At 50.0% G+C, this 14682-nt stretch overlaps 2 protein-coding genes and 1 long non-coding RNA gene across 3 annotated transcripts in view; 1 reads left to right on the plus strand and 2 right to left on the minus strand.

Moving 5' to 3' along the window:
• Trpm4 (transient receptor potential cation channel subfamily M member 4) overlaps window positions 1–3773 on the plus strand; it is a 41540-nt gene extending 37767 nt beyond the window's left edge. The window contains exon 23 of the mRNA XM_010640888.3: window positions 3580–3773. Coding sequence (XP_010639190.1) covers window positions 3580–3668 — 89 coding nt within the window. The 3' untranslated portion in view covers window positions 3669–3773. The remainder of the gene's footprint in view (window positions 1–3579) is intronic.
• A 385-nt stretch (window positions 3774–4158) lies between these two features.
• Window positions 4159–9638, minus strand: Slc6a16 (solute carrier family 6 member 16). The gene is made up of 7 exons (XM_033766017.1): window positions 9320–9638; window positions 8395–8552; window positions 8106–8232; window positions 7751–7926; window positions 7425–7535; window positions 7045–7286; window positions 4159–4236 (listed from the first exon to the last, which is right to left on the minus strand). The coding sequence occupies exons 1-7, from the start codon at window positions 9636–9638 to the stop codon at window positions 4215–4217; spliced, it is 1155 nt and encodes a 384-aa protein (XP_033621908.1). The 3' UTR covers window positions 4159–4214.
• Window positions 9639–9745: 107 nt separating this feature from the next.
• The window catches only part of LOC117286886, a 15496-nt gene continuing 10559 nt past the window's right edge, over window positions 9746–14682 (minus strand). The window contains exons 2-3 of the long non-coding RNA XR_004518028.1: window positions 10584–10682; window positions 9746–9822 (exon numbers count right to left, since the gene is read on the minus strand). This is a non-coding gene — a long non-coding RNA (uncharacterized LOC117286886). The remainder of the gene's footprint in view (window positions 9823–10583; window positions 10683–14682) is intronic.

Genomic DNA, 14682 nt, shown 5'->3' on the forward strand with positions numbered 1-14682 from the left:
CCGGCCTCGCCCGGCCCGTTCTTTTCTTTTTTTTTTTTTTGAGACAGGGTCTCACTATGTAGTGGAGACTGACCTGGAACTCACTGCAGCCCAGGCTGGTCTCGAACTCACAGTGATCCTCCTGCCTCGGCCTCTCTAGTGCTGGCTGTCAGATGTGTTTTGAGGGATGCGGGAAGTTGGAAAACAACAAAAACGAATGCAGCTAGGAAGTCAGATGACGGGCCGATCATCACTTCCCTTTATTATCTTGGTGAGCTTCTTTCTCTTGGGCCTCTCTACCCGGCATGACCTGGTTCCTTCGATGTAGGGATGTGGAGGATTTTGTGTGCTCGTCCCCCCCGCTGGGCCTGAAGGGAATCCCGTGGGTGAGGCCGTAGAGGAGGTACACAGGGATGGGCATGGTGACGAGGAGGAGCAGTATGATCACCAGGAACAGCACCCACGAGGGGTACTGCCGAGTCACCTCTGTGGACTAGAGACGGGAGGTTTATTCAGAGAGGGGACCGGAAGGTCCGCCGCCACTGTCTGGGCCCAGGGCCTGGGAGGGGCACTCACGTTGCTTGACTCCCAGGCCATGTAGCTGATGGGCTTCGTGAAGCGCTGGACCAGGAGGCCTACAAACAGGGCGAGCAGCATGACCGGGGTCAGGTAGCTCCACAGCCAGCTGTACAAGCGGAGGGTGAAGCCCTGCGCCAGGGTCATCAGGTCTTCAAGAAACCTGTGGGAGGAAGAGTATGGGTGAGCGGCCAGGCCTCACCTGGCCTCGGGACGGTGCCGGCCCAGCCCTAGGGTCTTTCGGGCAGGCAGTTACAGCTCGAGTTCCCGCTTTCTCCTCGATCCCGCCCGCTCTCGGTCAGTCCACCCTCCATCCTGCCCCAAGGGGGCTCCACGTGTCCCTCCGCTGTGGAAGGGCCTCCCGCGCGTCCCACCGCCCCTCCCCTGCTCTCCCCACGAAATGACAGCATCCGGATCCTACTTGGTTCAGCTCGTGCCCGGCCTCCCTCAGCACATGTTCTCGGTCTCCATGGACGTGTAAGAGGTGACACTGGCATCAAACGGCCCCCTGCCCCTCTTCCTCTGCCTGTTCATCCGCCAGGCCTGCTCCAGCCTCGTCCTCTTCCTTAAGCAACCGTCTGTGCCTGCAGCCTGACCCTGTGCCCTGCTGACTTCCCGCCGCCGGCTGGGATTCTCCCTGTCCCTCGCTTTGGACTCTGCTCTTGAAGCGGAGGGCCTCAAGCTGAGCAGTCCGCTCCCAGGCCCACCCGGCCTCCCTGTCACCGACAGTCCCCGAAGCGTCTAGCTCAGCGAAGAGGTAATGAGCGGAGGAAGTGACTCCAACAACCACGGCCACCCGCGGGGCCTCCACGCCTGAGGCACAAGTTCGGTGCCCACACACCGGCCCCCAGGAGGTGGGACGCAGGAGTCCCCGCCCTGGTCCGGACTCTCCTCCTCTCCCAGTCAGGACGCATAGCCCTGTCGCTGATTATCTTGCCCCCTGTCCCCGTAGCTCTCCCTTCCCAAGCCTCACTGCTGCTCTCCATCTACAGCTTCCACCCACGCCGGGCCACGCTAGCGCCCCCTGCAGCGTGCAGCTCCAGTTCTTGCCGCACACTGGCTCCTCAGTCTGTCCTGCGCACCACAGCAGGCACAGACTTCTCTGCAAAGCTTCCATCTGACAGGGCCCGGGATGGAGCTCAGTGGCACCGTGCCTGCCTCACAAGTGCAGGGTACCAAAACAATAAATAAAATAAATCCGATAATGCTACTCCTGAAACCTTCCGGCGCATTAGCTCTGCTAAGTCCCGCGATGGCCCACGAGGCCCGCACAGCCCGGCCCGCTTGCTCCTGCCTCACCTGACACCCTGCTCGGGCCTCTTGGGCACCTCGCTCCCCACACACCATGCCCATCTGACCCAGGCCTTCCTGCTGCCCTGGTGGGGTCACGGATCACTGTCCCAGGAGGCCCTCACTGCTGCCCTGTCGGACCCAACTCCCACTCCAGGTCGTCTCACCACTGACTTCGCTCCCTTATCCTTTTCTTTTTTTTGTTTTTTGAGACAGGTTCTCACTATGTAGTTGAGACTGACCTGGAACTCACTATGTCGCCCAGGCTGGTCTCTAACTCACAGCGATCCTCCTGCCTCAGCCTCCCGAGTGCTGGGATTACAGGCGTGCACCACCACGCTCGGCTCTTTTCAATATTTTTGTCAGTTTGGTTATTACCTGTCTACACCAGAATGTAAGCTGAGGACAGGGGTGTTTGTTGGATGCGGTATTCCGCTAACTAAAGCAGTGCCAGGTGCATATGGAAACGTGTGTGTTAAATAAAGAAATGATAAATAGATTCACTAATTGGGTGAAAGCAGAAGCAAGAAGAAAGGGGTCCGTTTCCGCCTCAGACCCATGCTCCCCAGGAGGCTCGGCTGAGGGTGTCACCTCTTGGCCCCGCAGGCCCAGGCCACGGCAATGTTTTCACAGATGACGATGAAGATGATGGGTATGGGGGCCCAGTACTCCCTCAGCAATTTGATGATATAAACGCCAGGGGGTCGGGTGAAGTAAAGACCACACAGGAACAGCAGCACAGAGATGCCCCCTGGAGGAAACATTGGATCAGAAGTCCAGCCATGCAGAGGCCACAGACCAAGCTGGCTAAGGGTCACCGGGACGCGAGCGGCCACCAGTCAGACTACCTGTGAGCAGCTTGGTTTGTTTTCTGAAGAAAGAGGAGGAGTCCTGGAGCGGGATGAGGAGCCCTTGCATCAAGCCTATCATGGTGCTCAAGCTCAGCGACAGCAGCATCAGGAAGAAGAGGAGAGACCAGAATAGCGAGCGGGGAAGGAAGGACGCCACTTCAACAAAGGACAAGAATGCAAAGTTGGGGCCGTCCTTAGCCTGTAAGGACAGAAGAGGGAGGAGTTGCGGCATCTCTGACTTTAGCAAGAACAGCAAGAGCAAAACACAAAGGTACGCTCTGCTTTCTCTGGAAAATGCTCTGAAAGCCCTGAACTGCTGAGAAAAGCAGATCTCCAAGCAAATCGGGAAGAAAGAAAAGCAGATCCACCTCCATGGCTCGTGGAAGCGGGCCGCAGTTCTTTCCGATGGTGGGGCTGATGGTCACGTGGGGCCTCTGAGATTTTTCCCCAGGGCGTCTGCGGGCCCAGCCCCCAGCTCTGGGCACTCACCCGCAGAATCCACGCCTCTCTGTCACACCTGGACACCTTGCCGAGCACCAGGCTCTTGATGTCTGGGGTCAGGCTGTCGAGCCAGATGCTGTAGGTGGAGGTGGGGTCGTTGTTCAGGTCACGGGGGGGCATAGCCTCAGGAGGCAGTGTCCCTATGTTCACCAGCATCAAGAGCGTTTCCATGTTCCTGAGGACAGTGGTTCAATCAGTCAGACAGCGCAGCCTCTCGGGACAAGGCCTCTCCTCTCCTTGCTGTGAGAAAGCTGCCTTCTAGCCCAGTGTACTGACTGGGGAGGAAACCTGGGAGGCACCCACTTTTGAGGCCACGAATTCGCTTTGTGAGACCAAAGAGTTGGTGACCGTGGGACCCCAAGAAGGTTTTCTATACCCACAGGGACTTGGGGCCTTTCCTTCAGTGATGGGGACTCATTCACACCCACACCCTTCCTGGCTGAGCCAGTGGATGGAAGCCGACCCATCTAAACTACAAACCACAGAATGCTGGGGACACCATTTACTTGGGCTACGCTGTGTGTAATGTTCCCAGGGAGCTCTGCTATGTGAGTGAAAACTGCTTCTTAAATTTGTGTGTGTGTGTGTGGTACCGGAAATGGAAGCTGGGCTCTTTGCACTGAGCTATACCCCAGCCCTTTAAAAAAAAATTTTTTTTTGTACCAGGGATTGAACTGCAGACCTTGTACTTGTGAGGCAGGTGGCGGCACTACTAAGCCAAATCGCCAGCCCTTTTTAAATTTGGAAACAGGGTCTCTCTAAGTCACTAAGTTGCCCAGACTGAGCTAGACAGAGCTAGTGATCCTCCTGCCTCAGCCTCCCAGAGTGCTGAGATTGTAGGTGTGAGTGAGCCTTTGACCTTCTGATCTGAACCCGGTTGACCATGCCAGCCTCGTCACCCTCCATGACCCTGCTGACAGCCCGTGTGCTGGCTGCGCACCTATTTAACATGCTCTCTCTCTGAGGACCTCCCGACCCTGGCGTTCACTCAGCTAACTTGTACAAATCCATCGAAGCTCAGATCACTGCTCTATAAGAACTGCAACGGAAGGTGAGCCAAGATTTACTGATATGAGCGAAATGCAAAATTGTAGAAAGTAAGAACAGTTGGATCACATTTTAAAAAACAAAATACTACCTATGTTATTCTGACAGTAGGCCAGTTAGCTATTTGGACTAATCTTCTCATCAGAAAGGATTAAAGGGCTTGAAGCTATTTTTCAACCTTTTGAAAAAAAATTAACGATATTGCTGTGTCGGGGCTGCGGACTTGGCTCAGTGGTTCTGCCACCCGCCTTGCAAGCACAAGGGCCCGAGTTCAACCCCTGGCACCCCAAATAAAATAAAAATAAAAACACTGCTGTGACACCGTGGTACTCCATGGTATATATAGACCGCATTCTCTTTATCCATTCGTCTGCTGGTGGACACACAGCCAAGCTTCCAAGTCTGGCTATTATGAGTTGTGCTGCTATAAACATGGGTGTGCACGAGTCACTGTGATATGATGCCTTTAACTCTTTGGGGAAGACACCCAGAAGGCGAATAGCTGGAGCAAATGAAATTGCTAGTTTTAGCTTTTTTTGAGGACTCTCCGTCCTGATTTCCAGAGGGGCTATACTAGTTTACATCCCCACCAATGCAGAAAGGTACCTTTTTCTCTGCAGCTTCTTCAGAGGTTGTTACTCGAGTTCCTGAAGATGATAGCCATTCCTTCTGGAATGAGATGGAACCTGTGTTGTCTTAATTTGTGTTTGTGTTCCACTAACAGCTAGAGATGCTCAATGTATTTTCCTGTATCGATTGGCCATTTGTATTTCTTCTGAGAAGGGTATTCATTTCAGTCGCCCACTTCTTGATTGGGAATTTTACTTGGTGGGGGTAACATTTTAAGTTTTTTTTTTATATTTTAGATATGAATCCTCCATCTGAGAAGTAGCTGGCAAATTTTTTTACCATCCTGTAGGCTGTCCCATTCTGGAGGTTGTTTCCTTTGCGGTGTAGAGCTTTTTAATTTGTCATGACACTATTTGTTAATTTGTTTTTTACAGAAGTCTCACTATGTAGTCCAGGCTGGCCTCAAACTCAAAGTGATTCTCCTGCCTGTCTCCTGAGTGGTGGGATTACAGGTCTGCTACTCAGAAAGTCCTTGCCTATGCCCATGTTTTCAGGAGTTTTACCTATTTTATTTTCTAGCAGATTACTTGACACTTAGATCTTTGATTCATTACGATTTTATTTTAGTAGGTGGTGAGAGATATGGGTCTAGATCCAATCTTCTGCATGTAGATAGCCAGTTTTCCCAGTATCATTTATTAAAGGGGCTATCTTTTCCTCCAGCGTATGTTTCTGGCCCCTCTGTCAAAGATCAGATGGCTGACTGTGCCTGGGGTTTTCTGCATCCTCTGTTCTATTCCAGTGATCCACAAAATGTCCACTTTTGTGCTGGAGCTTTGTACTGTAACTCGAAATCCAGGATGTGACATCTCCTACTTTCCTCTTGTCGCCCTGGATTGCTTCTGCTATTGTTGTTCTCTTCTGGTTCCATAAGAATCTTAGGATTTTCTAGTTCTGTGAAGAATGCTTTTGGTATTCTGATTGGAGTTGCATTAAATCTATATATCAGTTTTGGTAATCTGGCCATTTTGGCAATTTTTAGTCTGCCTATGCAGATGCGGGTATCTTTCTCTTCTGTAATCTCCTCTCAGATCTCCTTTTCAAAGTACTATAGTTTTCATTGTAGAGGTCTTTCACTTCTTTTGTTTGGTTAATTCCAAATATTTAATTTTTCTTGAAGCTATTGTGAATAATATTATTTTCCTAATTTCTTTCCTCGTGAGTTCATTCATTATTGGTGTACAGGTCACAATGTACCCCAGGCTGGCTTTGAGCCTGCGGAAACCCTACTGCCTCAGCTTCCCAAATACTGGTATTACAGGAATGTGCCAACACACCCAGCAGGATTTTTTTTAAATTAATGCCTAAAGAATAAAAACCAGGCTGGGTGTGGTGGCACACCTGTAATCCCAGCACTCAGGAGGCTGAGGCAGGAGGATGGCTGTGAGTTCGAGACCAGCCTGGGCTACATAGTGAGTTCCAGGTCAGTTTCAACTGTACATGAGACCCTGTCTCAAAAAACCAATTAAAAAAAAAAAAGAATAAAAACCAGGCTGGGAGCGGTGGGACATGACTATAATCCCATCTACCCAGGAGACTGAGAAGGAAGGATGGCAAGTTCAAGGGAAGCCTGGGCAATGCAGCAAGACCCTGTCACACACACACACACACACACACACACACACACACAAAGAGCCTAGGGATGTGCCCTGTGGTGGATTCACAAAGCCCTGAGTTCAATGCCCAGTACCTGCAAATAAATAAACAAACAAGGAGGCTCTAACAATAAAGGCTCTAGAGCTGAGAATCCTTTTGGATTTAAGTATGCCAGATGGACAGCCATTGCTAAATTTAATGAGTCCACAGTTAAAGGCGGAAGCAATCAGGAATTCCAAGGACAGCCTTGGAAGGATCTCTGATAGGTGTGTTCTTAGGAGGTGTTATTTTGTGTATCAGAGATAGATTCACCAGATACTTGGATGTTGGTCACTTTTAGTACATGTGAGCATAGCTACTTGAGATGGGTAGTTGGCGACCGACTGCTGAGTCTGAAGATTCCCACAGGTAGAAGAGGGCTGGGTTGGGGGTAACACGACAGGAGGGTTCTACTATCTGTTTTCAGAAACGGGCAAGCAGTGACTTAAGAGCACACCCAGTGGGGGCTGTGCATGTGGCCTTTGGGTTCTGCCGTTCCCTGGGGCCAGGACCCCCGCCAAGGGGCGGGCCTTACTTCTCAGTGCAGCGGTGCGTGAGGACTGTCGCCCAGAAGCCCAGGACAGAGAGGACGAAAGGTATCACGAAGAACATGGTGACCAGGTTGACCAGAGCCGCGATAAAGGCATCTCTGAGACAGTTGTTAGCCTGGGGCATGTGGGAGGATAAGGAGGCAATGGGGCCAAAGCCTAAGCCCAGATCAAATAAAACTTGGCCTCCTACTATGGACCATACCCTCAGGTCATACACAACCGACACCTGAAAGGGAGAAGGAGAAGGCGGGTATAAGGGAGGCTGTAGTAAGGAATGCGACAACAACAGTGGAGCCGCTGGGAGGGGGCACAGGGGACATGAGGGGACAGGAGCTTAACAACAGGCGCGTGGGGTCCCCCTTACCTTGGCAGTTAGCAAATATTTAAGACCATATTTTGCCCCTTCCAGGTGTAGACTCCAGATGAAGAAGCAGAAGAAGATGATATAGGAAAATGACATCAAGATAAACATGCCCTGCATCGAGAGGGGAACAGATCGCCATTGCGTACCAGCAGAGGCCAACCACAGGCAGGGATCGAAGGTTCTGGGGTGCAGCTTAGCAAGCGGTGGAGGAGAGATTTCAGCAAAGGGTTGGGGCAGGCAGAAGTAAAGGCCAAGAGAGTGAAATGTAGCCAAGGGAGACGGCTGTGGCATCGGAGAACGTCGAGGGACCTGAGGTGCCGGCTCACCTTTCCTAGGAACTTGAGCCCCTTGATTGTGAAGGCACCAACGAGACACCAGGACACAAAGAAGGGCAGGCTGAGACTCGAGACCACCGGGCCACCATCCTCAATCCTGTCTGAGACCTTCAGGGTCTGCCGGTACCAGAAGTACACGGAGGGCGTCGTCTGCGCACACTCAGGATCTGAGGGGACCTGGCTGTGGCTGTGCCTGCCAGGCAGGGCGCCCGCCCTCGGGCCCACTGCCCCCCACCATCCGTGTTTGCTTCTGTCTTCCTCTGCCTGCTCCCTCCTCCCTGTTTCCTCTTCCGAGTTCCCCGGCAGTCCTCATTTCCCCTCCTCCTTCTCTTTGGCTTCCTCTCACCAAAGTCACTGGAATTCTTCAATAAGGGACATTTCTCCCATGGAACAGGGAACTGGAAACTGTGGCTCAGGTAGAAGACGATCCAGGCATTCACCACATTCGTGTACAAGCTCGCGATGAAACACATCTGAGAGCAGGGAGGGGCAGACAGAGGGGATGTGACAGAGGACTGCAGGGGGACCGCGGGGACGTGACCCGGGGAAGTGGTCAGGGGACCTGTCCCAGACGAGGGCTGGGACTCGGGGTGGGACGGTGACCGAGGAGGCCTGGGCAGCCCAGAGCTCCTCACTATAAAGCTGGAGTAGCCCACGCCACCAGCCCAAGGGGCAATGATCTTCCACGCGTCTATGCTGTTCCGGTGCATTCTCTGGCCAACTGCCATCTCCAGGAAGAGCAGAGGGATCCCCACGAAGAGCAGCACGACAGTGTAGATGAAGAAGAAGCTGCCTGCGAAGAGTCCAGAAGGGATCCAGAACCACGGCTTTCAGTGCCTGGGCAACTTCACGGCTCAAGACGCCATGCTCACCAGCAGGGCCTCCCACGGAGCCCCCAGCGCTAAGGTCAGGTGTTTCCACTTCCTCACAGGCCCAGGCTCCTCGTCTCCTGGTCCCTAGTTTCTAGAGGGCCAGACACTTGTTGTCACCTGCTATGGTTTGATCTGGAATGTCCCCCGAATCTCGTGTGTTCTGAGGTGGGGACTTGGGAGGTGCCTGGGTCGTGGCGGCGCTCTGCCTGTGAGTGGATTCGCCCACTGTAAATCACAGCTGAAAGCGCTGCTAGGAGGTGGGGCCTCACTGGAGGAGGTGAGCTGTGGGAGTGACCGGGAGGGTTTGTTCTCCTCCAAAGTCCCTTCCCCTCTCTGGCTTGCTCTCGTCCTCTGCTTCCAGCTGCCATGCCAGCCAGCCCTGGGTTGAAACCTCCTGAAACTGAGCCAGAATACATCCTTCCTCCTCTAAGCTGTGGATGTTGGGCTTTTCGTCCCAGTGACGAAAAGCTGACTAATATCCCATCACCACTGACCAGGCCTCCAGCCCGACCATCCACACATCAGACACCCGCTACCGCCTCCCCCCTGGGATTTCAGGTGTGCAGGCTCCCTCCTCCTTTCCTGCTCATGGCGGCTTGGCTGCCCAGCATCGACACAGCTCAGTTTTGAAGCCTGAGCAGGCCTCTGTCCTGCCAGCCCCCCGTGGCTCCCTGCTTCCTGGACTTACCGCCTCCTTTGTGAAGCCACAGGTACACAAAGCGCCAGAGACTGATTGGCTTGATGATGTAGCCCATCAGGGCCAGCATGTACTCTGCCTTCCTGGGCCAGAGTGGACGGGCGCGGAAGTCACCGCTTTCTTCTGTCTTTGCCACTCTCCCCTGCTCCTTCGAGGGTTTCGATTTCAGGACAGAGACAGGCACCACCTCTGCTACAGAACTTTTCTGGGGCTGCCCGGCCCTGGCCTGGTTCTCTAAAGCATACATCTCCCAGACCTCAGCATTGGAGACGTGGGGTACCGAATCCTCAGTCCCCAAAGACCAGATCATTGCAGATGAGGTCGATGATTGTCCCACGGCAGATTGTCCTGAGTCACTCTGGTAAAGCTCAGACTCACTAGAGGAGCTCATTTCCAGCATGGATTCCGAAGCCTGGGGCTCTGGCTCCCTCCCAGGCTTACTCTCGGGAGCAGCTCTGTGGGCCGCAGGGGGCCGTTCCCTGTCCTGAGCAGACCTTTAAAATGCCAACAGGTGCACGTTTCAGGTTTTAGAGTTGAAAATGTACTAAGTTCCAAGACAACCCTTGCAAAGCCCATAAAGCAAACCTGCATTTCTATCTGCCGTACATACACACAGCACGAAGCACAGTCACACGCACAGATCCCTCTTTTAAATTACACTTCTTAGAAATACTTTAGTGCCCAAGCTCAATGGAAAGAAGACAGGAATCACACCCGAAGGGTTCTGAGAACAGCAGACATGCTCCGTGTACCGCGATGGGGTACTATATCCCGACGGTGCTGTTTCCTTATGGATTGAGCCCAGGGCCTTGGAGGTGAGCTACATCCCAGACCTTCCTCTCTCTCTCCCTCTCCCTCTCTTAAATTTTGAGACAGGCTTTCACTGTGTCTCTAAATTGCCCAGGCTGGGTTTGAACTAGTGATCCTGGAGCCTCAGCCTCCCAGCGTGCTGGGGTGACAGGCGAGCACCTCCACACCTGGCTGGGCGGGGGCTGCCGAAAGAAACGAATTTAACTCTAATGTGCCTCCTCCCCTCAGGGAAGTTGTTTTACTGCTCTGAGTTTTTTTTATCTGTAAAACACTCTGGTCTTCCTCAGGAGAGCTGTCTCCTGCTCACCTGGTTTCACAGCCGCCTCCCCATTCCCCGCCCTTGTCTCTCTTCATAGCCTTTCTTTATTATTATTATCCTTTTTTCCCCCTCTCCTTTCTCGGCCTCTGATCGCTGCTCTAACCCAGTAACAGGATCGGGCTCTACCTCATTTCTGGGGCCATGCTCTTCTCTTGCCGTGGTCCCGCCACTCTGGCCTTTCGCTGCCTCCTCAAATGCTCTACGTGAGAACTGGCAAGGAGTGTGCTGAAAAAGAACAGAAAAAAAAAGGCTGTGAAAGCGCTTTACCAAAGCGGAGTCTGCGGCGGGACCCTGAGGCGGCAATGCGCATGCGGGCCAAATGCACAGTGGGGACGCTGTTCACGAAGTGCTCAGTCGGGACAAAACTAAGACGAAGACCCCAATCTGGATCTACGTCTGCACAAGCAATAAGAGAACAGGCTCACGAGAAAGCGCATCAGTATATAGCGGACAAAAAGACTTGGTATGTTTATAGCCTCCTCTGCTTTTAAGTAGTTCTTTAAACTGTCTACAAAGACATTTGTATTGCTTCAATAATCAAGAGAAATTGATAGCTATAAATAAAACTAAAGTAAAAAGGTGATACCAGACAAAGAAATCAGGTTGAGCCAGGGGCAGTGCCACACACCTGGGAGCCTAGCACTCAAGAGGCTAAGGCAGGAGGATCTCCAGAGTATGAAGCCAGCCTGGATTACATGAAGAGATTCTGTCTCAAAAAGACAAAACAAGCTGGGTGTGGTAGCACATGCCTGTAATCCCAGCACTCAGGAGGCTGAGGCAGGAGGATCACTGTAAGTTCGAGACCAGCTTGGCCTACATAGCGAGTTCCAGGTCAGTCTCAACTATATAGTGAGACCCTGTCTCAAAAAACAAAAAACAAAAAAAAAAACCCACAAAATTTCATTTACCTAAATTCAGATATTATTATGTGAAGGACTTATGTCAGGACTTGGACTCACCAAATGAAAACTCTGAGCTGAGCAAGGGATATTGAAGCAGCTGATAGAATCATTTGCTTTCTTTTTCTTCCTTTCCACTATCATTACTGTGAATTCACATTTATTGCCAGGTAATGTTGGGATATGAAAAGTGTGAAGTATGAAGTGACTGCAGTGACTTCTGTGGACATTTTGGTTTTAAGAGCTTGGTCTATTCTCTTAAGTGAGGAAATAAACTAACTCCAAATCCACTTAGAGTATAAGTTATTTTAAATGTATTTATTTAAAAATAACAAAATTTCAATATTCATATCCTGAGATACTCTGAAGTTACTTAAGGGTCATTATCATAACCACTTATGGTTACTACAGGAAGTGAAGAACATTATGGTTGAAATTTTGGAAAGAGATCTGCCAGTCTTAGTGAGGGGGTCGTCTTGGATGCCGAGAGGGTGATCAGTCCTCAGCTGTCACTTCTGAAAACGGAGCAGTACTGAAGGTGTCCCACTTACCCTCCTTGATCTACCACACTTAGCAAAGTGGCCTAGGGCAGTGAGTGAGCCCCTATGCTAATGAGTCACGACCTCACTCCAGCTCCCCAACATCTCTACCCACCTGTTGTCCCTCCAGGATTTCAATGTGAACAAACGTAGTTTGAATGTGTGCAGCTTCCCAGCCATGTGCTCCCTGATTTTCTGTAATGATTTCATTGAGATCTAATTCATATGCCGCACAATTTGCCTAACTCAACTGCATGATTCAATGGTTTTTAGTATAGTCACAGACTTATTCAACTATTACTACGATCGATTTTACAACATTTCCCTTGCTTCAAAATGAAACTTTACTGTTATCCATCGTGGCCTGATCCTTCTGCTACCATCATCACTAACAAAACTGCCTCCTCCAGCCCTAAGCCCCTGCTAATCACTCACTTTCTCAGGGACTTGCCTGTTCTGAACACTTCGTTTAAACCACATCACAGTGTAGGATCTTTGTGACCGCCTTCTTTCACTTAGTACAATGATTTCGAGGTTCGTCCATTTTTATGGCCAAATAAGATCCCACTGCATGGACCCACCACATTGCGTTTATACACAGAGGGATGGAACTGTGACACTGAACAATAAATACGCTTATACATTTAAAAATATATTTTACTAGTACCCATTAATTTTACAAAATAGTTTCAATGTGGTATCTTCAACATGCATAGAACATGTTTTGATCACATTTGCTTCCTCTGTTACCTTGCCTTCCGCACACCTCCAATTCCTTCCTCTTGCCCAGTAACAGACTCCATTCAGGGCTGGGGACTTAACTCAGTGGCATCACACCTGCCTCACAAGCTCAAGGTCCTGAGTTTGATCCCAGTATAAAGAGGAAAAAAAAAAAAGTCTCCATTCTATTTTCATCCTTTTATTTTTTTTTTGATTGTTTAGATTTCACAAGCTAGGGAAAACGTGCAATTCTTGTCTTTCTGAGTCCAGCTTATTTTACTTAACATGATTTCCATTTCCATCCACCTACCTGCAAATGACCATTTTGTTTGTCTTTATGATCCATTGTGAATACAGATCACATTTTCTTTATCTATTCATCCACTGATGGGCACCTAGGCTGGTTCCACATCTTGGCTACTGTGTACTGTGAACGATAAACGTGGGCATACAGGTGTCACTATAGTATGTTGACTTTAATTCCTTGGGCTACATACCAAGGAGTGGTAGAGTTGGATCCTATGCTCCTTCTGTCTTTTGCTTTTTGAGGAACCTCCATACTTTCCGTAGTGGTGATCACTAATTTACTTTCCACCAGCAGAGTAGGGGGAATTTTTTTCTACATCCTCATCAGCACTTACTGTTTTTTTTGTGGTTTTTTTTTTTGTTTTTTTTTTAATTCTTGACAACAGCCATTCTGACTGGGGTGAGATGGAATCATAATATAATTTTGACTTGTATTTCCCTAATGGTTAAGATGCTGAACATTTTCATATACTTATTGGCCATATGTACTTCTTTTGAGAAGTATTTGTTCAATTTATCTGCCCATTTATTGACTGGGTTTCTGGGGGCAAGTGGTTAGTTCTTTATATATTCTAGATATTAATCCTGTCAAAAGAGCAGCTTGCAAAGATTTTCTCCCTTTGTGTAGGCTCTTCACACTGTTGGTTTTCTGTGCAGAAACATTAATTTGACATAGTCTCATTTGCTGATTCTTGGTATTATTTCCTGTGCTATTGGAGTCCTATTCAGGAAGTCTCTGCCTGTGCCTAATGGCTTCAAGTGTTTCTCCTATGTTTTCTTCTAGCAGTTTCAAAGTTTCAGTTTTTATACCTAGGTCTTTGTGTCGCGCGCACCTCGCCAGCAAGGAACACGCAACACTCAGGATTCTTCTGATGCACGCTTTATTGGAGTTTCTTCTACATTCTTCAAAATGGCGGAAAGACCCCGAGCCGGATGCGAGCCTGCCTTTTATAGCCTCTCGGGTGACGTGGCCCATTTCTATTGGTCAATGCCGGCCTGCGTCATTCTGACGAACCAAGCGCCTCTTCTGCGCAGGCATGAACCACCGTCACCGGCGGACTCACATCCGGAATTCATGCAGGGCATGAAGAACCCGGAAATAATGGCGCGTGACATCTCCCCCTTCCTTAAAATAACTAGAGCTCAGGAGGAGCCTGTCAACCACCCCGGCCGGAAGGTGGTCGAAGCAGGTATTCCATATGAGCAACTGTTGGATCACCTTAGCTCGTGCAATGAGGAGAACCTCTGAGCGGTGCAAAGGCTGATCAATAAGATTGTAAAAAGACATGCCTGATTCTGGTGCAATGGACTAATCCACAGAGTGCAGAGGCCATGTCCAAGGAGGTAGAGAGATGCAGATATTTATGGCCCCCGAATGAGCAAGGCATAGGCAGAATATTGACCAACGTTCAAGCTGCTATTGTAAATTGGCCAACCAGGCAGCAGGCGAGTATCCGGCCTCAAGGGCAGCAAAAACTTGCATCAACATGATATTATCATTTTGTCTCTGTCGTCTCATCTTACATAACCACCAAAATCCCAAAAACACTGCCAACGCCAACAAAGCAATCATTGATCCCATTCCAGCCCAATCCTTCAGAATAGATACAGCACTTGCAATCCAATCAGATATACCTTGTGCAAAAACAATGTCTACTCGGGTAGAATTAACATGAGCAATGGCTACTCTCAATTGTCTAACCAAGTGATCAAAACGTCCCGTCCAATTTGATGTCAAATACATAGAGAGTTCCCTAGATA

This window comes from Fukomys damarensis, unplaced genomic scaffold (genome assembly GCF_012274545.1).
Source record: "Fukomys damarensis isolate Sample0158 unplaced genomic scaffold, DMR_v1.0_HiC HiC_scaffold_19, whole genome shotgun sequence".
Lineage (NCBI taxonomy): Eukaryota > Metazoa > Chordata > Mammalia > Rodentia > Bathyergidae > Fukomys > Fukomys damarensis.